This window comes from Labrus bergylta, chromosome 21, assembly GCF_963930695.1.
Source record: "Labrus bergylta chromosome 21, fLabBer1.1, whole genome shotgun sequence".
Lineage (NCBI taxonomy): Eukaryota > Metazoa > Chordata > Actinopteri > Labriformes > Labridae > Labrus > Labrus bergylta.
In genome coordinates, this window is record NC_089215.1 from 15764703 (window position 1) to 15786188 (window position 21486).

The 21486-nt window shown below is 41.3% G+C and overlaps 1 protein-coding gene across 2 annotated transcripts; it reads right to left on the reverse strand.

Moving 5' to 3' along the window:
- Positions 1-1621: 1621 nt before the first annotated feature.
- LOC109996275 (low affinity immunoglobulin gamma Fc region receptor III-A-like) lies at positions 1622-19551 on the reverse strand. Of its 2 annotated transcripts, XM_065950071.1 has the most exons (10): positions 19428-19551; positions 19099-19143; positions 18745-19008; positions 18425-18667; positions 17851-17952; positions 17372-17428; positions 15401-15481; positions 13696-13764; positions 13488-13582; positions 1622-2002 (listed from the first exon to the last, which is right to left on the reverse strand). In XM_065950071.1, the coding sequence occupies exons 1-9, from the start codon at positions 19486-19488 to the stop codon at positions 13488-13490; spliced, it is 1017 nt and encodes a 338-aa protein (XP_065806143.1). In that variant the 5' UTR covers positions 19489-19551; the 3' UTR covers positions 1622-2002. The 2 variants fall into 2 exon arrangements, with proteins under 2 accessions (XP_065806143.1, XP_065806144.1); XM_065950072.1 differs by lacking the exon at positions 13488-13582.
- Positions 19552-21486: the final 1935 nt, after the last annotated feature.

Below are 21486 nucleotides of genomic sequence, written 5' to 3' on the forward strand. Positions count from 1 at the left end.
GAGGTTTTATAATTGGGCCTGCCATACCCCGCATAATTTGGGAATGGCTGCAGTCTCACTTAAACTCAGAAACAAGCATGGATGAATGGTATCCTACTCCCTTCTCTTTACTAAGTAAACTGACAAACCACGATAGAAAAAATACAACCTCTGAAATTAAATTGAATTTCACTCGGGATCAATAAAGTATCTGTCTATCTATCTATTAAGGCTAATCCTATAATACGCAAAACTATGAGAGTCTGGCAAGATATGAAAAAATATATCTCCCCTCGGGCACTCCCCGCTTTAGTGACAGATTTATTTTTATTAAAGCGGAGAGATACAAAACATTTTATTTCACATTCCTACTCGCTGTTTAACTCCTTGGATCCCTCTGACATAGGTCCGGTCATACAAAAATGGGAGCGTGATCTAGGAAATAACTATATTGAGGATGACTGGCAAGAAGCGATAGCTTCTACCAAAACCACTTTCATATGTAACTGAATGAGAGAAACTCAGTATAAAATGCTCCACAGATCCCATATAACGCTTTATATACTTAATAAAATGAATAATCAGACAACTCCTCTCTGCATTAAGTGCAAGACAGAGGTCGGGACATACATTCACAATTTCTGGACATGCTCAGAGATCTCAAAATTTTGGAGTAACAGCACTCGAACTAGTTAAGATTCTTTCATTGACGATTCCCAATTACCCAGGTCTCTTCATACTGAACTTACAATTTCATGCTATGTGACAAACTCCTACTGCTGGCCAGGAGATGTATTCTGAAGCAGTGGGTAAATGATAGGCCTCGCTCAGTTACCCAGTGGTTCCATAGAGTCTTGCCCTTAGAAAGATTGACGGCATATATAAAGGGGGATGAGGGTCTATTCGAAAGAACATTGTCCACCTTCTTATTATATCTACCCCCATCCCTTAGGAACATTATACAGAAGGGCAGGTATGCTTTGGACTGGGGTGATCCCATTAGCCCCTAGCTGAATTAGTGGAATTTCCTTTTTTTTATCTTTTTCTTACCTCCAAGGCGGGAGGAAGAGTAAGGTGGGTGGTAGATAAGAACAGGTGACAAAAAGATACAAGGAGACAAGGACCTTTAGTAGAGTTTTAGTCGAAAGATGAAGTGACAGTCATGGGCCTTGCAAGTTTGTGCTTTCCATTCTTATGTATGTCTGCTTCTGTTACATAAGATGGTGATGGCTGTTTGTAATTTATTCTATTTATTCCTATTTTTACTGCTGCAAATGTAAGAGCACTAGGGTGTTAAATGATCTTTGTAATGGTGAAAAAATCAATAAAAATCTATGTAAAACAAAAAAAAAGACTACCGGGGAACAGATTTGCTCTATTAAAATCCCCCAGAATGATGAGCAGGGAGTCAGGATGTTTTGAGTTAAACACAAACACAGTATGTCTTGAAACAAAGATTTGAATTTTCTTCAGTGAATAATGGTCCGACTAAAAGTCAAAACTGAAATTCTCTTGTACATTTCTCTTTGTTCTGAATGGATTAAGATGTGAGGATGGTTTTGATGCTGATTAAAACTCTCAAAAACAGCTTCCACACCTTCAGAAAATCTCTGATTGATAAATGACACATAACACAGACAACTTTGTCAATGCTTGAAGCTTTTAATTTTGCATGAGAGAAGAAAGAACAGTTCATTTAGAATAAAGATTTGCTGAAAGCGTTCCCTCCATTACACTTTCAGTCTGATGTTCTTACAGGCACAAAGCCTCAGAGACAATCCAGCTCCTTCTTCTGTCTCCTCGTCATTCCTTATGTAGCTTTACAGAGATAGAAAGTATATTTACAGAGAATAAAGAGATTTGGAGCGTCCTGCATGTGACTGATTGCATAAACACACATTCACCGATGTTCCTGATTTATGCAGGTTCTTCTTTCCTTTGTGTCATGTTTACCACCTCCTGGTCCTGACAGAGACGGAGGGAAGACGATGGTGATACTGTCTGTCACCCGAGCTTTTGCAAGCTGTAAATATCAGAAACACAAGACAAGAGATTGATGTTGAGCAGTAAGAATACTCTGATTCAGAACCAAAACTTGCATTAACTGTATTTTTAAGCTAACAACATGATATCATTGCTTTGGCATATGTGTGTGCTCTAGTGTTTACAGCAGTGATTCTCAACTGATGGGTCCCGACCCAAAAGTCGGTCGCAGAGCCGTTTTCAGTGGCCGTTTCCCATAAAAAAAGGTCTAAATGTGCAATCGCTTTTAATGTGAAGGGTCTTTTGCAGCGGTAGATCAGAGAATTCCCACTCCAACACATTAGGTAGCACTAATGTGCACTTATGGTAGTTAATGACGGCCATTACACAACATCGAAGAAGAGCTGCAAACTTTTTGTTTTCTTATTACCCTGTTGCTAATTTGTCATGGTGAAATGCAAGAATGACATTGAGTACATGAAATCTGGATTTTCTTACATTGTGGACAAAAACCTCAATTTGTTGTGTAGAAAAATGCCGGCACATGAAAGCATGAAGCCGCCACAACTGAAACATCATTTAGAAACAAAACACTCACACTTACAAAGAGAAAACAGTTGACTACTTCAATGACGTCTCCAGGTTCTGAGTACATCACAAAAGTGCCTCGCTTCTCTGTGTATGAGCAAGAGAAGGCCCTCCATGCATATTTCCAGGTAGCACATTGTATTGCTAAGTCCAAGAAGCCTCCCACTATTACAGACAACCTTATCTTACCTGCAGCCATGGACATGATCAGAGATGAGTTGGATCAATCTGCAGCAAATAAACTGAAAACCTTACCACTTTCGAATCATACTGTTAGTAGGCGCATTGAAGACATGTTGGATGACCTCAAACATCAGACGACAACTTTCATTAATCAATCAATCATTAATTGTATAGCACCAATACATAAAGTGTTATCTCGAGACGCTTTACAAAAGAGCATATGAAAGAAGGATTTCTCCTTTGTATTCCTCATGTTCCTGTTGTCCACACTTCCTTTCTGCTGAGGTGGAGGTCGGAGCAGGCCGTGCATGTATGAGGATAGCGGTGGTTGTGGGGACAACACAGTCCGATGATGGTGGCTAGGTGACCGGTGGTAGTAGTGCCAGATCACCTCAGCATTAAAGCAAGTAAATAGACAAATCTACGGACATAACAAACAACGCAGTTTTACTCATTTATGAGAGGCATGTGTGTGGGGGACTTGCAGGAGCAATGTCTTTGCAAAATAGCTCTTTACAACTACAACTGCAGAGGATATTTTTAGCTCTGTGGACTTGTATTTGAGTTCAGTGGGCCTTAGCTGGTTTATGTACGTCGGTGTCACTAATGATGGTGCTGCCTCCATGAATGGAAAACACTTGGGGTGGTGAAGAGTACTTGAAAAGGCACCAGATGCAACTTGGAACCACAGTTTTTTGCACAGAGAGGCCCTTGTACTAAAGGACATGGTACCAGTGCTTCATGAAACATTGAAAGATGCCATAAAAGTGATGAACTACATCAAACGGAGCGCAAAGAACTTTCAAAAACTGTGCCAAGACCTGGGCAGGGACCATGTGCAGGTGTTGTTTCATGTTGAAGTACGCTTGTTTCGAGTGGAAAGGTACTCTCACGTTTCTATAAACTAAGGACAGAAATCGGAGCCTTTCTTTCCGAGAACAACTCACCACTTGCTGACCTGTTTAGCGAAAGTGTGTGGCTTGCGCAAGTTGCATACCTTACTAATGTGTTACGAACTGTTGAACACATTAAATGTGTCCATGCAAGGGAGAGGGTATAATATTTTTTAACAATCTGACAAACAAATCTCTGTGTTAATCTTCATTAATTCAAGGGTGTTTACTTTGTATCTACTGATGTAGGGTTATCCCAGCTACAGTTAAATTGAAAGTTAGAGAAAGATATATATTTTTTTGCTCTTCAGAGCTGCCACCTGCTGGTTATTTTGGTTGACCATTAAATCATTGTTTGGTTGTTTTTAAATTGGCATACTTTGTACATACTTTGGCATACTTGTTCATTAAATAATTTGAGCAGTTGAAAATTTCCACCAATTTGGGTCGCGGCTGGTCATTTAGGGCTGGTGGTGGGTCCCAAAACCATGCCAGTGAAGAACCACTGGTACACAGTCAATGTTTCTTGAGTTTATAGTACACTATAAACATAGTACACTTGGGTGACTGAACATATTTTTATTGGTTGTTGATCCAAAAAATGAAGTATGAAGATTCGCTCATTGATATGAAATACAAGTCGTATCATTCTGAGAAGCGTAATAATAATAATAATAATAATAATAATAATAATAATAATAATAATAATAATACATTTAATTTATAACGCACTTTACATTTTAGCAAAAAAAATGTCCAAGTGCTACAGAAAAAAAAAAATAGAAATAAAAACAAATTTCATCAACCAAGCAACTAAGGGAACTAAAAGCACAAGCAGAAGGCTTTGTTAAAAAGGTGGGTTTTTAGAGCCCTTTTAAAAGTGTCCGCAGACTGTGCCCTCAGCTGCTTGGGGAGAGTGTTCCACAGACAGCAGTACAGCAGAAGACCCGGTCTCCCATGGTGTGGAGATCTTGTGGAGGATCATGTTCTGAGCATATTGAAGCTTCTGGTGGCTCTTGCTAGGGATCCCGATGAGGAGTGTGTTGCAGTAGTCCAGCCTGGAGGAGGACGAGTTTCTCAGCATTTGGCAGGGAGAGTTTGGGACGGAGTTTGGCAATGTTTCTGAGGTGGTTGAATGAGTTTTTGTGCAGATGTTTAATGAGGGCTTCAAAGTTCAGTTGAGGGTCCATTTTGATGCTGAGATTTGTGACAGTTGGAGAGAGGTGGATGACTTGGCCAGAAAAGGTGTTGGTGGTTATGGGGCATGACCTGATCTCATGTGGGGTGCCCAGTAGAATTGCTTCTGTTTTGGAGCTGTCCAATTTGAGAAAGCTGTGCATCATCCACGCCTCTATATCCTCCAGGCAGGTGGTCAGCATCGATGATAGCAGGGGTGCAGAGGGGGTTTGATTAATTTTTAGGTAGATTTGAGTGTCAGCTGATGACGCTGCCAAGGGGTAGCATGTAGAACAGGGTGGGGCTGAAGACTGATCCTTGGGGGACACCGCAGGTGATAAGGTGAGTCCGGGATTTTTTGTTTCCTAGGGAAGCATGCTCGATTCTTCCAGAGAATTATGAACGGAACCAGTCTAGGGCAGAGTCAGAAAGACCGATGGTAGAGTGAAGGCGGATGAGGAGGATGTTGTGATCGACGATGTCAAATGCTGTTGTCAGGTCGAGGAGAACGAGGAGAGATGGAGAGCCAGCGTCAGCTGCCATCAGCATGTCATTTGTGACCCTGACCAGAGCTGTTTTTGTACTGTGGGCAGAGCGGAAACAAGACTGAAATTTCTCAAACAGTTTGTTGTATTGTAGATGGTCGTGAAGTTGAGTGGCAACTGCTTTTTCCAGCACTTTGGAAATAAACAGAAGGTTGGAAATGGGCCTGTAGTTGGCAAAGACGTCTGGGTTAAGGGTGGGTTTTTTGAGAAGTGGTGATATGACAACAGTTTTCAAGGCAGATGGAACATGGCCAGCCTGTAGGGAGTGATTTATGACTTTGGTGATGAGGGGACTTATAGCAGATGTTAGATTTGACCAGGGCTGTTGGAAGGTTTCATTTTTTTGATGATCTCCTCAGTCTCTCGTTTCGTAATTGCAGAGAGGCAACAGAAAGGCTGGGTGATCCCTGGCTGTGGCTTGTGAAATCATTGCACCGCTCAACTGTGGTGTCTGAGAGGGAGGGAGTTTGTGGATTTGAGAGATGGTTTATGCTTTGAGTTGCCAGTTGTTTATTATATTTGAGTAGAACTGTGACCGGGCATTTCTGAGGGACTTTGAGTAGGCTTTTTGGTGTTCTCGATAGGCTAGCCTATGCAGTGAGTCCTGAAACGCCGTTCAAGGACACGACCAGTCGCCTTACTTTTCCGCAGCTCGGAGGTGTACCAGGGGGCTGAGCGTGGGAACGAGACTGTTCTGGTTTTGACAGGGGCTTGGAGATCCAGGAGACTGTTCAGGGATTTGTTGTAGAAGTCCAATGCTTCACTGGTTGATGAAAAGTTAGCAGAGGAGAGATGTTGAAGGTCCATTGTTAGTGAATCTGGGTTGATGTTTTTTATATTTCTGAAGTGAATCTGGCGCTTGGGTTTGGTGAGAGCAGACTGGAAAGGCAGCTCCATTGAGACAGCCTTGTGGTCAGACACACCCAAATCATACGGTAATATGTTTCTAATGGGTGCAGAGTGAGTGAGGACAAGATCAAGCGTGTGCCCCCTGGTGTGAGTGGGGACATCAACATGTTGAGTTAAATTGAGACAGTCCAGCTGCTCAGCTGCAGGGTGGCAGAAGGGGTTGTCGACGTGGATATTTATATCTGGATAGTATTATAATGTTGGCAGAGGTTGTGCAGAGTGAAGAGAGAAGGTCATGCATCTCTGAGATGAAGGCTGTGTTTGGTTTGAGTGGCTGGTAAATGAGAAGAATTGTCATGGTGAAAGGGGGTTTACATTTAAATGCAAGGCATTCAAATGGGGACAGCTCAGGCAGGGGCAGGGGGGGACAGTTCAAATGAATTTCGAAAAAAAGACAGCTACACAGCCACCCCGAAATCCAGAGCTGCAGGCTTTCTCAAGGTAGCTGTAACCAGGAGGACAGACTTCATTTAGGGCAGAGAAGACGCCTGACTGGTGCCAAGTTTCAGTTAGGCACATAAAGTCAATGCCCTCTGAAATGTGGTTTTGAATAAAGGATGATTTATTTGAAATGTGCATTAAAAAGCTCTATTTTGACTGCCAAGGAAGGGGAGAAACGTTGTAGAGGCCGAAGAAGACGGGAGTCCACTCCACGTTTTCTGTGCTGCTTGAAGTGTGGTGATCTCGCAGAGTTTCCAGTGCTACTTGTTCCAGGGACGGCAGCATACTGATGATGTGGCAGACGTGCGAAGGTGCACTCGGCTGAGGACCAGATGGTGAAATAAAGTGACCGGGCTTGAAGTAAACAAACTTTCGACGGGAGCTTCGGTTGATGTAACGGGGCCGACGCAGAAGTCCAAGTTGTTTAATGGCTGTGATGCATGTTGGAGTGGTCCAGTTATTGAGTGTCAACAGTTGTTTCAACATCATGACGGTTGCCGGTAGTGTTAGCCTGGAGTCAGCGCGTAGCCGACAGCCGCTCATTGACTGGAGGGCAGGTATCTCACGGCTAGCTGGTAGTGGAGGTAGCGGTCCGAGATAGCGAGCCTATCAGCACCGGGAAACAGCTGTGAGGGTGTTCGGGAGAAACCTCACAGAAGTAGCTCTAAACAGAGACTGGAAGGTCCGGGTTGAGGTCTACCGACAGCAGAAGATTGACCCGCAGTTTGCCGGTGTTGAAAAGATGACAGTGGGTAGGAAAGCCACCGTCAGGTCAGTATAAACCGTGCAAAAAAGGCTCAAAGTGTATAAGTGCTAAAACTTTCTACAACATGAGCAGATCAAATTCCATACCAAGACCAGGTAATATGTAGGTTTTCTGGTGGAGAAGAGGCGAACAGCCAACGCCAGCGTCCTCTCCAAAGACTCCCCAGTGGACTCTCATGAGAGTAAAAGTTTGAACCAAAGCATTCAGGAAATGCTGCCTTAAGTGGTACTCTAAAACAAACGTTGCGTAAATTTGAAAGAATATGGCACTCCACCAAAATGGTAGAATCTTGTTTATTTTGGCAGGATAGTCATAATAAATACATGAAGGCTCTACGTCACACTCGAGCTGCCTACCCTAAAGCTGGCTCTTACTAAACATTAGATCACTGGCAGGGAAATCATTTTTAATCAATGATTTTATTATTGAGCACAAGCTTGATTTTATATTTTTAACTGAAACTTGGTTAGATCAAAATAACAGTGCAGCTGTTCTTATCGAGTCAACCCCTCCCAACTTCAGTTTTGTAAGCGAGGCTAGAGTGCATAAGAGAGGAGGAGGAGTTGCAGTTTTGTTTAATGATTCCTTCCAATGTAAGCAATTATCTTTTGGAAGTTTTGCTTCTTTTGAATATGTGACCCTTCAGTCCACCCCCAGAGCCATGTTCCTAAATATTTACAGGCCACCTAAATACTGTGCAAACTTTTTCGATAATTTCACTGAACTGCTGTCTGTGATCTGTATTGACTTTGACTGTATTATTATTGTTGGTGATTTTAACATCCATGTTGATAACCCCCAGGACAGAGGGACTAAAGATCTGTTTCACACTCTTGATCGCTTTGGGTTGACTCAGCACGTGACAGAGCCCACACACAACAGAGGGCACAGTCTGGACTTCATCATCTCCAAGGGCTTGGACATCTCTAAGGTTGTTGTTTCAGATGTTGCCCTCTCTGATCACTCCTGTGTTTTATTTGAGAGTACTATGTCAGTGTACAAAAGTATTCAGACAAAAGTGATCACAAAACGGTGTATCACTGAAAACACCAGTGAAATATTTAACCAGGTTTTCTCTCCCACAGCTGCCCTTTCCTGGGGCTCAGTCAGTGAGTTGATAGATAACTTCAATTCTAAAATCACAAATGTTATTGATTCCATTGCTCCCACTAAGGTGAAGGTTGTCTCTGGCAAGAAAAAATCTCCATGGAGAAATTCGACACTGGTAAGAAACGGAAAAAGAGATTGTTGAAAAGCTGAACGCAGGTGGCGTAAAACTAATCTCCAGATTGATTATGACATCTACAAAGAGAGACTTCAGATTTATAATTCACAACTGAGGAATGCAAGGCAATCTTTCTTCTCTGACATCATCACCAGAAACAATAATAATGCTTGTGCCCTGTTTACTACTGTCGACAGGCTAACAAAACCTCCTGTGTCAATAGTATCTGAATTTCATTCTACCAGGCCTGTAATACATCTTCCACCTTCTTTACTGAAAAAATCCAGAAAATTAGACAAACTGTCAGTAACTCATCATCAGGATCAGGATATGTGCTGTGTCCATTTAAAACCAACTAAAGCACCATGACACAATTTAATAAAATCAACCTTAAAAACCTGGAGGATATTATACAACAATTAAATTCCTCCTCCTGCTGTCTTGACATTCTGCAAACAAGTTTTTTCAAAAAAGTTTCCCAAGTCATGGCTCCAGATCTGTTACAAATTGTAAACCTGTCTCTTCTCTCAGGTGTCTTCCCACAGGCCCTGAAAACAGCAGTCATCAAGCCACTATTAAAAAAGAACAATCTAGACAAGTCAATAATTGTTGGGCAAAAATTTTCTCCAGCTAAACAAAGACAAAACTGAGGTTGTTGTTTTTGGAGCAAAGGAGGAGCGACTAAGAGTCAGCAATCAGCTTCAGTCAGTAAGACTTCAGCAAGAAATCTGGACATAGTGATGGACTCAGACCTCAATTTTAAAAGCCACATTAAGACAATTACAAAGTCAGCCTACTATCACCTGAAGAACATATCAAGAATTAGAGGACTTATGTCCCAGCAGGACCTGGAAAAACTTGCGTCCATGCTTTTATCGTCAGTCGTTTTGATTACTGCAACAGTGTCTTTACAGGTCTGCCTAAAAAATCAGTCAGACAACTGCAGCTGATCCAGAACACTGCTGCTAGAGTCCTCACCAAAACCAAGAAAATGGATCACATCAGTCCAGTTCTGAGGTCCTTACACTAGCTCCCAGTCTGTCAGAGAATAGATTTTAAAATCCTGCTGTTGTTTTATAAAGCGCTTAAAGGTTTAGGGCCAAAATACATTAGTGACCTCCTGATTAATTACGAACCATCCAGACTGCTCAGGTCATCTGGGACAGGTCTGCTCTCTGTCCCCAGAATCAGAACCAAACATGGAGAAGCAGCGTTCAGTTTCTATGCTCCTTATATCTGGAACAAACTCCCAGAAAACTGCAGGTGACATCAGCCTGGCCTCTAGCACCACTGTTAGGAATCTAGGAGTTCTATTTGATCCTAATATGTCCCTTAACTCGCACATAAAACAAATTTCAAGGACAGCCTATTTTCACCTTCGTAATATATCTAAGATCAGGAATATTCTGTCGCAAAACGATGCAGAAAAACTAGTTCATGCATTTGTTGCCTCCAGGTTGGATTACTGTAATTATCTTTTATTGGGGTGATCTAGTAAGTCTCTAAAGACTCTTCAACTAGTCCAGAACGCTACAACTCGTGTACTGACTAGAAATAGGAAAAGGGACCACATTACTCCTATATTGGCTTCACTGCACTGGCTCCCTATAAAATCTAGAATATAATTTAAAATCCTTCTTCTCTCTTACAAAGCTCTAAATGGTCAGGCACCATCTTATCTTAAAGAGCTAAAAGTGCCATACTATCCTACAAGAACATTACGCTCCCACAATGCAGGCCTGCTCGTGGTACCTACAGTCTCTAAATGTACTATGGGAGGTAGAGCCTTCAGTTATCAGGCCTGCTCCTGGTACCTACAGTCTCAAAATGTACTATGGGAGGTAGAGCCTTTAGTTATCAGGCCTGCTCCTGGTACCTACAGTCTCAAAATGTACTATGGGAGGTAGAGCCTTCAGTTATCAGGCCTGCTCCTGGTACCTACAGTCTCAAAATGTACTATGGGAGGTAGAGCCTTCAGTTATCAGGCCTGCTCCTGGTACCTACAGTCTCAAAATGTACTATGGGAGGTAGAGCCTTTAGTTATCAGGCCTGCTCCTGGTACCTACAGTCTCAAAATGTACTATGGGAGGTAGAGCCTTCAGTTATCAGGCCTGCTCGTGGTACCTACAGTCTCTAAATGTACTATGGGAGGTAGAGCCTTCAGTTATCAGGTCTGCTCCTGGTACCTACAGTCTCAAAATGTACTATGGGAGGTAGAGCCTTTAGTTATCAGGCCTGCTCATGGTACATACAGTCTCTAAATGTTCTATGGGAAGTAAAGCCTTCAGTTATCAGGCTCCTCTCCTCTGGAATCATCTTCTAGCCGGGGTACGGGAGGCAGACAGAATAGACTTAAAACTTTCCTTTTTGCTAAATCTTATAGTAAGGGCTGGTGCTGGTGTAGACCGGCTACTATTTTATGCTGCTATAGGTGTAGACTACCGGGGGAACTGGCACCTTCAGCTCTTACCTCTCCCTCTCTCTCATTTTCTATCTGTAAATCTCAGTCACTAACCACATATTTTCCTGTAGTGATGGGAAAAGCAGTTCTTTTCAGTGTACTGAATAAGTAGAATCAGTTCAGTAAAGTGATTCGTTCAAAAGATTTGTTCACCGAATCGTTCAGTACTTCTCTGCAGCTCTGCCTGTGAATCAGAATTTAATAAGATGAAACACGGCCGAACGTTTAGTTCTGCTAGCGATCGTATTGAGAATAGCCGGTGGTGAATAATAAGCCAATGAGCTGAGAATTTAGTTGGATAAAGCTACAGTTTGCAAACTGAAAGCTGCTAAAACAATCACATATATTTTCCCCGACCGTTCTGTTCAGTACGTTCAGTACACCAATCACTGACTGACTGACTGACTGAGAGAAAGAGAGTGACTCGGAGGCGGAGCTCTTGTTCAGTACGTTCAGTGAATGAATCACTCACTCACTGACTGAAAGGGAAAGAGAGACTCGTAGAGAGAGACTCGGTGCTCCCGTTCAGTGAACGAATCACTCACTGAGCATCAGTCAGGGTGCGATCACACTGGTCATCTGTACCGTGCTGTACCCAAGCACGATTGCACCCCCCCGCTGCGCCATTCCCACGCTGGCCGGCCCGGCCCGCGGTCACACTACACAGGACTATCCGTGCCTAAGCACGATTACCTCTTGTACATAACGTCTTAATACAACACATGCACGCTTTATGTTATTAAGAAGCGTGCTCAGTTTACAAACAGGCGGACGAGAGAGAGAGAGAGAGAGCGAGAGAAAAAGAGACGCGCAGTGGAGTCCACGTCTGCACATCAGAGAAAAATGACAGCTACTTCACTGACTTTGCAGCTTATTTTAAACCATTTTAATCAGACACAGCCATAAATAAATAAAAAAATAGTTAATGATTCATACACTGAACAACATACTAGTACAATGAACAAGAACCCTGGGTCTCAATTCTCTCGAAGTTGAGGAAGCACGGCACTAAATATTTTAATAACAATTAGTCAGTGTTTCGTTCACTGAACATACTGAACGGGAGCTCCGCCTCCGAGCCACTCTCTTCCTCTCAGTCAGTACGTTAAGTGAACGAAACACTGACTGAACGTGAACGAGCGAGACTGCGAGTCACCAGCCTCAGTCACACACACACTGTACTGACTGAAACACGATCGTTTGTGGATGTTAAAACAGTCAGCTGAGTGAAATTAAGTTGGATATAAAAGCCTTTTGCAAACTGACAGCAGCTATAAAAAGCACATAAATTTTTGCGACACCTAAATGTTAAATAATATATTTGCTACTTCCTCAATTTTCGAGAAATGAGAGGGAGAAGTAAGGGCGGGCTTTAGAGACACAGAGCTCCCGACCGACTCCGTCCTGTTGGTTCAGTACGTATCACGGACATGGAAGGGAGAGGGAGGGCGGGCTTTGAGCGACTCTTACGGTCTAGAGAGAGAGACACGAGACGGGAGAGAGGAGAGCGCAACTGAAGTTGAGAAATGAACGACTCTTTTCAGTAAGTGATTCAGTGCAGTTCTGTCACCCAGATGATTCGTTCGTTTTGAATGAATCGTTCACGAACGACACATCACTATTTTCCTGGGAGCATCGGAGCTCTCTTAGGCTCCTCGGGATCGTTGATAGACGGCTTGCCTGAACAACAACCCCCTCACCTCCCCACTGTTCCCTATCCCTCTTCCTGCATCATATCCCACCTCTATCCCTTTCCAAGCCCGGTGCAGTCTAGGCCTGTGAAGGCTGTTTCGTCATTAGCCTTGGATCCAGCCGAAGATTTCTGCCTTTTAATAAGGCAGTTTCTTCTTACCACTGTAACTTTTGCTGCTTTGCTAAAGTGCTCATGATTGATAGGCCGGGTCTTTGTAATATAGCAATAAGTAAGGTCTTTTACCTGCTTTTTGTAACATAACAATGAGTATGGTCTTTTTACCTGCTCTTTTGTAACATAACAATGAGTATGGTATTTTTACCTGCTCTTTTTGTAACATAACAATGAGTATGGTCTTTTTACCTGCTCTTTTGTAACATAACAATGAGTATGGTATTTTTACCTGCTCTGTTGTAATATTAAAAAAAACAAAGAGCAAGGTCTTTTACCTGTTTTAGTAAAGTGTCTCGAGATAACACTTGTTATGAGTTGACCCTATAAATATAAAGATTGATTGATTGATTGATTTGGTTGAACATCAACGTCCAATGACATTAACGGTTGAATGCTGTAAATATGGGTAATGTTCTAACTGCCGTTGTCCATCCTACATGGTGTGAATTTCAGTAATGCCCTGAGTCTTACCTAATGGATCATAGAATAGCAGGGTTCCTGGGTCAAAGGTTGGCTGGTGCCAGCTGAGCGAACTGTCCCCGTCGTGATTGCGGATACTCCTGGCTCTGTTTTCAGTATAGGTTGAATTATCCCACAGTGTTGCCAAAATACTAACTACAACACTTATTTTGAACATCAGGTACCATTTAGTTTAAGTTTTTATTACCATAAGTCTCACCTAGTTGTTGAGTGTCACCAGGATCAGCCAAAGTGGAGTAAAAGGCTGGAGTTGACGATTCAGCCTCAACTGAAAGCAAAGACAATTTCAAGGATTGTTCAGTTTATACCCTATAGCAAGATGTTAACACAGTGAAATCAAGGCTTGCATTGAATATATGGTTGTTCCCTTGGATGCTTCAATCAAATCCATCAGTACGAGGCTATGCCAATTGATGACACAAGTTTATCTCTTTAAAGGCTGTAAAACAAGGACAAAGATAGCTTCCTACAGTATCAGCTGGTTGTCTGGAAACTTCTGCTGACAATCAAAGCTGTCCAATTCCATTAAAAACCCTGACTTATGTGGCGCCGGATGGCCTACTTGTTATGTCATGCGCCCCATGTACGGAGGCTATAGTCCTCCTCCCAATTTCTGTGGGTTTAAACCTGACCTCAGCGCTTTGCTGCATGTCATTCCCCCACTCTCTCCTCCCAACATTTCCCATTTCTCTTCAGCTGTGCTCACTAATACCTGGCTTCGGTATCCCATCCTGAACTCCATCATGGCACATAACCTTTCTACCGAAAATGAGCATCACAGACTACCGCGTTTTTTGTGACAGATCACAGATGCAGAAATAAAGTCTCATCTCTTCAACTGCACAAAGCGAATCCAGGCATGAAAGCTAACTCCATGTTTCTTCCTATTAGGGAAACAGTGTTTAAACAATATTTAACCATCTTAATGACTGGTCAAATTAAATGTAATAAAATGGAAGAAACACAATAAACACGACAGAAATGCCCGCTCTCACTCACTACCACCTACTGCACATTGGATCAAAGCAGAGTCAGAGAACCCGAGTCCCCCATGCTACGTCATATGACGCGATGTTGAAAAAAAGAGCGTTCTAAACAGCTATACTGAAAACGGCCACTTTCTCCTCAAATTTTTTGCCCTTTTGTGTTGTATAACACATCAAATCAAACATTGACATATTCTACAGCCTTTATCAGACAATGTTTAGTGTTAATTTACATACAAATTTAACCTGCAATATGCTCTTTAAGCTTGTAACATTTCACCTTATTTAGCACATTTTCTATTTAGTATTTATATTTAAGTATTTAATTATTTTTAATGAAATGAAAAGAATTCTTTGCTTTAACCTGTCTTATCTTTTGCTATCCTGTTGTTTTGGGTTCTCCATGGCTCAGGTTTAAATCCTATTTGACTTTTAGCTTTTCCTTCCTGCTTCCTCTCGTGTGTAATTTATCATTCATCAAAATGCAGATGATACCCTGTTCTATGTCTGTTAACAGCATTAAATACACAACATGGTCAAGCTTGTAAAATTTACTTTTTAAGTTTTAATAATCAATAATAATAACTTTATGTGTATAGCAAGGGTTTACAAAGTGCTATTTACTGAATATTCTCAGTGTTTGAATGTACTTTTACTTCTCTTTAGAATTTATCAGAAAATACTTTAACTCTCAGGCTTTTACTCTAGAGAAACATGATAACTTGTTTCTATTTCCCAGTGAAGAACTTTACCATTATGCTAAAACAGATGGCCTTCAGATACGGACTTGTGAAGGCCTCATTTAATGTTGTTAAACTAACCCAGGTTCAAGAGAAAAAGAGTTTAATATCAAGACATAGGAAAGACAATCTTAAACGTGAAATGAACTGTTACAGAATAAACTGTCAGGTGAGGTACCTTTCTTTGTCCTGTTTTTCAAAACCACAGCGTACATCGCTTGGTTTGCATCTGCTGCCTCTCGACCGGCCTCAACAGAGACTGAAAATAAAAACACGTGATAAGAATCCACAATGATACAGTACATTACAAATATATAGACATTAGGGATGGAACGGACGGACAAAAATACGAACCATTCGGTTCCAGAGCCACGGTTCGGCGCATGCATGGATCATTCTGTTCATTAGAAATGGGCTATGAGGCGTCTTGTCTCGTCTTACCCTAACCCAAATTGGAGTGGAGGATCACTCCTAGATATTGGAGTGATTTTGTGTTCCATCTGAAATTATATGTCTGTTGTATGGGTAATTTATAGACAACACCTGTGTTTTTGCAGTGTTTAGTTTGTATCCGGAAAAATAGTGATAGGATTCTAACAATCTCATTAATTTAGTAAGACAGACATCATCTGCAAATAACCCTATTGTGTGTTGCCTTCTAGCTGTAGCAGCACATCCAAGATGGCAGCACATCTTTACCTGTCAGAGCGTCTGTGTGTCATTTATTGTGTATGACTGAGTGATACCCGTTTTGTCTGTGAAATAACGGTAAACTTTGAATCCGCCCACCACGCTGTGATTTGGGACTATAGGCTGTGTGAACCAAATATCTGTTGCTCTAACTGGTTTATGCTGTTTCATATGGGAAAGAAACATTAAATTCTGTTGCTCTTCACTGTACTGTGTTTGTTAATTTTGTACGGCACAGGACGAAGCCCCCACGAGCACTTACGCAACATACCGGGGAACGTGTGCATCTGGCTGTGCGCTGGTTAAATCATGACCCCTACATCTCTTTTCCTCTGACATTGTGATCATGTCCCGTCTCATCAGTGTAATAGCTTTCCAAGACGATTTGACCATTTCCATAAACTGTCTTTGTGATTTTGTTATGAAGGACTGTGAAACCCAATCCAGGTCCAGATTTTCTCATAAATGTTAACACTCCAGCTGACTTGGGCCGCTGAGGTTTATCACCAGTTTTAAAGCCCTTACTCACCAGTGCTCCTCTTATGCTCTGGTTGGTTGATCTGCCTTGTCTGAATGTAGACTAAACCACTGGAATATTTTTTATTTATAAGGGTATTCTCTGCCTGCTTCCATCCTACCTACAGAGCTACATACAGGAAGTTACCATCCTTGTACTGAGCTGGTAAAAGGACGTAAGTAAGCTGCTCCCTCTTCTTGGAATCGGTTGCAAGATACTTTAAATCTTCGGGAGCTGGTTTCATTGAATGTTTTTAAAGGTCTTCTTAATGATCTGGAGGCAGAAATATCTGACTGTAGATGTTTTAATTAACTCATATTGCCCTTTTTGATAGCTTTGCTGCTGATGACTTATGACAGATTTTGATCAATGTTTCATTTTGTGAATCCTGTTATGTAAATTGTTGTTAAGTGTTTCATGTCTGAACCCCTAACCCCTGTAATTATGCTGCTGCCTGTCTTGGCCAGGATGCTCTTGTAGAAGAGATTTTTAATCTCAATGAGACTTTTTCCTGGTTAAATAAAGGTTAAATAAAAATAAATACAGATTGTGCTCTGTACCTTTAATTTCCACCCCTCTATTCTGTCATCTTTTCATATTGCTTGGGCCAAGAGCTCTGTAATGTGTACGTTTGTGAGCCAAACTTTGAATGGTGACATAAGCAAGACTGGCTATGCCTGACCCCCAACGACTCTCCCCAAAAGAATGAAACCTGTTTAACTACTCGAGTCCCCATGGATCAAAGGAACGTCAACCACTGACTAAAACATCTAAATAAACATCTCTGGAAACAGAACACTTTTAATTGCTCCCTTTTCACACTTCAAAGGATATTTGATCAGATTATCCTGGTTAAAACAAGCAGGCTAACCCTTTTTAACTAATCACTCCTTTGAATGAAGCACAAGTTGACCTGAACATCCTAATGATACCTGTTCTTACCTGTTTGAACCTCAGTTGTGCCTGATTGAGGTGCCAGTGTGGACAAGTACAGCAACACTGCAGGGCATTAAATAAAAAAAACACTATCAACAGAGAACCAGGAAGAGACTTAGACATGATAAAACAATAAAGCCACTTCCTGGTCTAAAGACTTGCAGTGGTCTTGTTTTGTTCTTGCTTTATTTCCAGAAGATATTTGTCAAATACAGTTATGAATTAAAAAGGTGGTTACAACCAACCATTCATATAATAAGTTCTGTGCCGGATGTTTGCATCATCAGGGTTTGACTCTACTGATTTCAGGTGTTGTAAGAATACATTAGCTGTGTTTAAGACCTCACTGTTATTAACTGGCCCATTCCTCCATTAAATACATTCAACAAAATGACTTCTAAGATCACTTCAAGTGCAAATGTTCCAAGGGAACTGTGACTCATCAATCGCTATAAGTGCCTCTCGTTAGTGAAATGTGTTTGTACCTCTGTTCCAATAACCTTTGGCGAGATGAAGAAGTCCAACCAGCACCAGCAGAACCAATAAAACGATGATAACTTTCCATGGGAAGGCCATCTCGTTGGGTTCTAGAATGATTAAATTAAAAATGAAAGAGGATTTTAGGTTAGGATGGGTTGACAGATGACAAGAAAAATAAAATGATTTGAAACCTGTAAATTTCAACTTTTAATATTAATGTAATGTTTGCAGTTCATCTTTAAATGAGAGCTTCTAAGAGCTCATTGATTTCTAGCACAATTCAAATTTCTTAAAACTCTTGAATCATTGTCACCTACAAAGAGTTGAAGATGATGTGAGCCAAAAATTAGCCTTTGGGCTAACTTGGGTCCATGAATGAATGAATGAATAAATATATTTTTTTCGTGTCAGGTCATTTAAAAGACCCATCCCACATAGAAGTACATTTACATCCATCTGAATGTTGATTAATGTACACTGTCCTTTTTCAAATCAATAAATATACTCTGCTTCAGTTTCAACACAGATTTATATCTCATGTATGTTTACATTTGATTTGTAAACACTAATGTATCTCACCTTCAACAGCCATCCGACTCTCAGCTGATTCTCCTCCTCCAGAGATGGTACACTTGTAGTGTCCTTCATCACATTTGGTAACGCCGTGGATTGTCATGTTTTCTGTAGAGCTTCTTCCGATAAGGCGTCCATCTTTGTAGAAATCAGCTGAGAGGTTGGGTGAGGTCGTCTTGTTTCTGCAGCGCAGAGTCACATCCTCTCCCTTCACCACACTGATGGGACTCTCCAGGATCACAGGACCAGCTGAACAACATAGGGTTCATATTTTATATCAAACAAAGATGAGTTCATGTAAAGAGCTCGTCTTAATGCAAACATACCAGTAACAGTGATATCGATGACGTCGCTTGTCTTCCTATCTCCAGACTCACACCAGTATTGTCCATTGTCCTCTAAATAAAGATTTTTAATGGAGCAGGATGACCTTGTTGATGTCACTGGAGTTTCACATGTCTGTACTTCCCCTTTGGACCGATGTACAATTTTCAGTCCAGTCGAGCCGGAAGAGCCCTCACAATGAAAGATCAGAGACTCATATTCAAAGAACTGCAGCATGTTTGGTTCAGGACGGAGAATCAGTGAATCTGAAACAAATCAAAGAGACGAGTTCTCTTATTTCACCAGAAATTACCAAAGGAAGTTAAAATACAGCCAAGCAACAACTTGGTACTTACCAACGTCCTGAACATGTGCACACAGCAGGAATAAGATGTGGACCACTGAAATAACAAAAGAGAAGAGCTCCAAATCACTGAGACGTGTTTAACAGTCGTATATTGTACTGATTCTATTCTTACAGCTCCTAAAGCTGCCTTTGATGTTTGACTTTTAAAGTTTTATCTTTCAAGTCCTGAACTTTGTTTAAATATTCTGAAACCTGAAAGCCTATCCTAGCACCAATAGCTTCCTCTGCATTAAACCACTGAAGGGTCTCAGAGATTGTTATTTATCACCATCCTAACCTTTAACGAGAACATCATTTAGTTTAACCAAACGTACTCACAGAGTTTGATGCGGAGGCCGCCGACCTCCATGTTGACTGTCTGAACACTGAACTGAAGCATAGCTGAGGAGGGGCTTCTTCCTGTGTGGCTTATTTCTGCTGCTCATGTCACCCTAAGTTTGACATTCAGATATTTTTAAAACAATGTTCACACTGACTGAGCTGCTGTGGTGGTGGTGTAGCTTCAGTTGATAGATTTGCATCATTTGGCGGAGCCAAAGACTGAAGCCGACATATGTGAGGCAAAATCTTGATACAAAAAATGACTTTTTCTCAGAGTCAGTGATTCTCTGGATTTTGAGCAAAGGAACACAAATGCTTTGAGCTAAATGCTATTATCTGCATGCTAACATGTTCGAAATGACCATGCTAACATGCTAATGTTAATTAGATAAAAGGTTCACCATATCTCCAGCCTCTTTATGCTTGCTAGCTTGTTTCTTTCCATGCTTACTTAACTACAACAACGGCTGAAGGGAACATAATGAGTCCTTTTTGATGTTGTTCTTTTTCTTGAATTATTTAATAAATAACAGATCAGTCCACTGGCACTGCAAGAGGAAAAAATGGATGTTAATGAGGTCATTACAGTTCTGAAACAAAGTGATACTAAATACAGTTTCTGGTTTTGACCTTCAAAATCATGAAAGGTGTCTGACAAGACAGTTTTAAACATGCTGAACAATCATCCATTTATTTTACATTATAATGGGGGGTATTTTCTTTCACTGGACAGATGTAGAGGGACAGAAGATGTGGGGAGACAGGTACCAAAAAGTGCCTTGAACCTTGGAGGACTGTAGCTTCTAGTTTTCATGGCCTCCTGCTTAACACTGCAAAAACGAAGGAGATGGTTTTGGACTTTCGCAGGTCCAAGTCCCCCTTTAAGCCAGTTAACATCAGAGGGGAAGTCACTGAGGTGGTGCAAATCTATAAATACTTAAGTGTGTATCTGGACAATAAACTTGACTGGACTGTGAACACGGACAGAGCTGACTCTTTTTCCTGAGGAGGCTCTGGTCTTTTGATGTGTGCAGTGAAATGTTGGTGATGTTCTATCAGTTTTGAATTAATATTGATGTTTTGTTTTCTCTGTTTGTTCTATTTTTTCTAACTTGAGAGCTATGGGACACTCCTGAATTTCCCCCAGGAGATGAATAAAGTATTTATCTATCTATCTATTTATCTATCTCTACTCGACCCTCTGAGCTAAACCGGAACTCCTGATGAAACCATGACTGAGTGATACATGTGACAGATTTGTCTTTTTCTGGGTTCAGTCATCACTATTTGCAGTGTTATGTGCTGTTTTCTATGGTGGTCTTTATGGGTTCTCTCTGTGAATGAAATTATTGTTTTAAATTTTAATCCATCATCAGACTCAGAACAACTTAAACAACATCATGCGCTTTGATTCATTGTCAATTGAATATTTAGCATGTGTTTTCCTTTGTAAACATTACTTTGTCCACCAAACAAGATTCTATAAATATTTGAAATCAAAAATGTTCATCTTTTTTTGAGTAGCCACGTGTAATTTAAGTCTCCAAGGCCATTTTTGTGTTTCTACCTCTGACACAAACACACACTAAAAATAAACAAGCTCTTCTCTGCCCACTACTGTGCTTTTTAAGTTTTCTGACGACACTACCATTCTCAGCCTGTTGTACCAAGACATGGATCCCTCATCATATTTCACTGAAGTACAGACTGTTGTTCAGTTGATGTGATGCTAACTGCCTTGTTGTAAATGTAATTAAAGAGGCCATATTATGCCCTTTTTGGGGTTCGTATATTTAATCTATGTATCTACTTTTGTACGTTCACAATAGCTAAAGTCTGAAAAAAGTGTCTGTTTTCATGTACTGCTCGGGGTTGGGGGTCAGCTACGCTCTGCTGAGCCCAGACTGTTAGACCCCATGTGGGCCAAGTCTGCTCTGATTGGTCTGCCGAACCGCTCTGTCGTTATTGGTCAGTTGCTCAACACGTGTCTCGGAAATTTCAACGTGAGCTGCAGGGCTTGCCACAACGAGCCACTGGACCTAGATCAGTGATCTCA

What these genes read in the sequence shown, in the direction of transcription:
- LOC109996275 (XM_065950071.1), bottom strand. Translation starts at nt 19,488, where the DNA reads ATGCTTCAGTTCAGTGTTCAGACAGTCAACATGGAGGTCGGCGGCCTC. An exon ending in CATCGATATCACTGTTACTG is followed by an intron (nt 18,668 to 18,744) that starts GTATGTTTGCAT and finishes TATGTTGTTCAG; the next exon opens with CTGGTCCTGTGATCCTGGAG. An exon ending in GAGTCGGATGGCTGTTGAAG is followed by an intron (nt 17,953 to 18,424) that starts GTGAGATACATT and finishes TAATCATTCTAG; the next exon opens with AACCCAACGAGATGGCCTTC.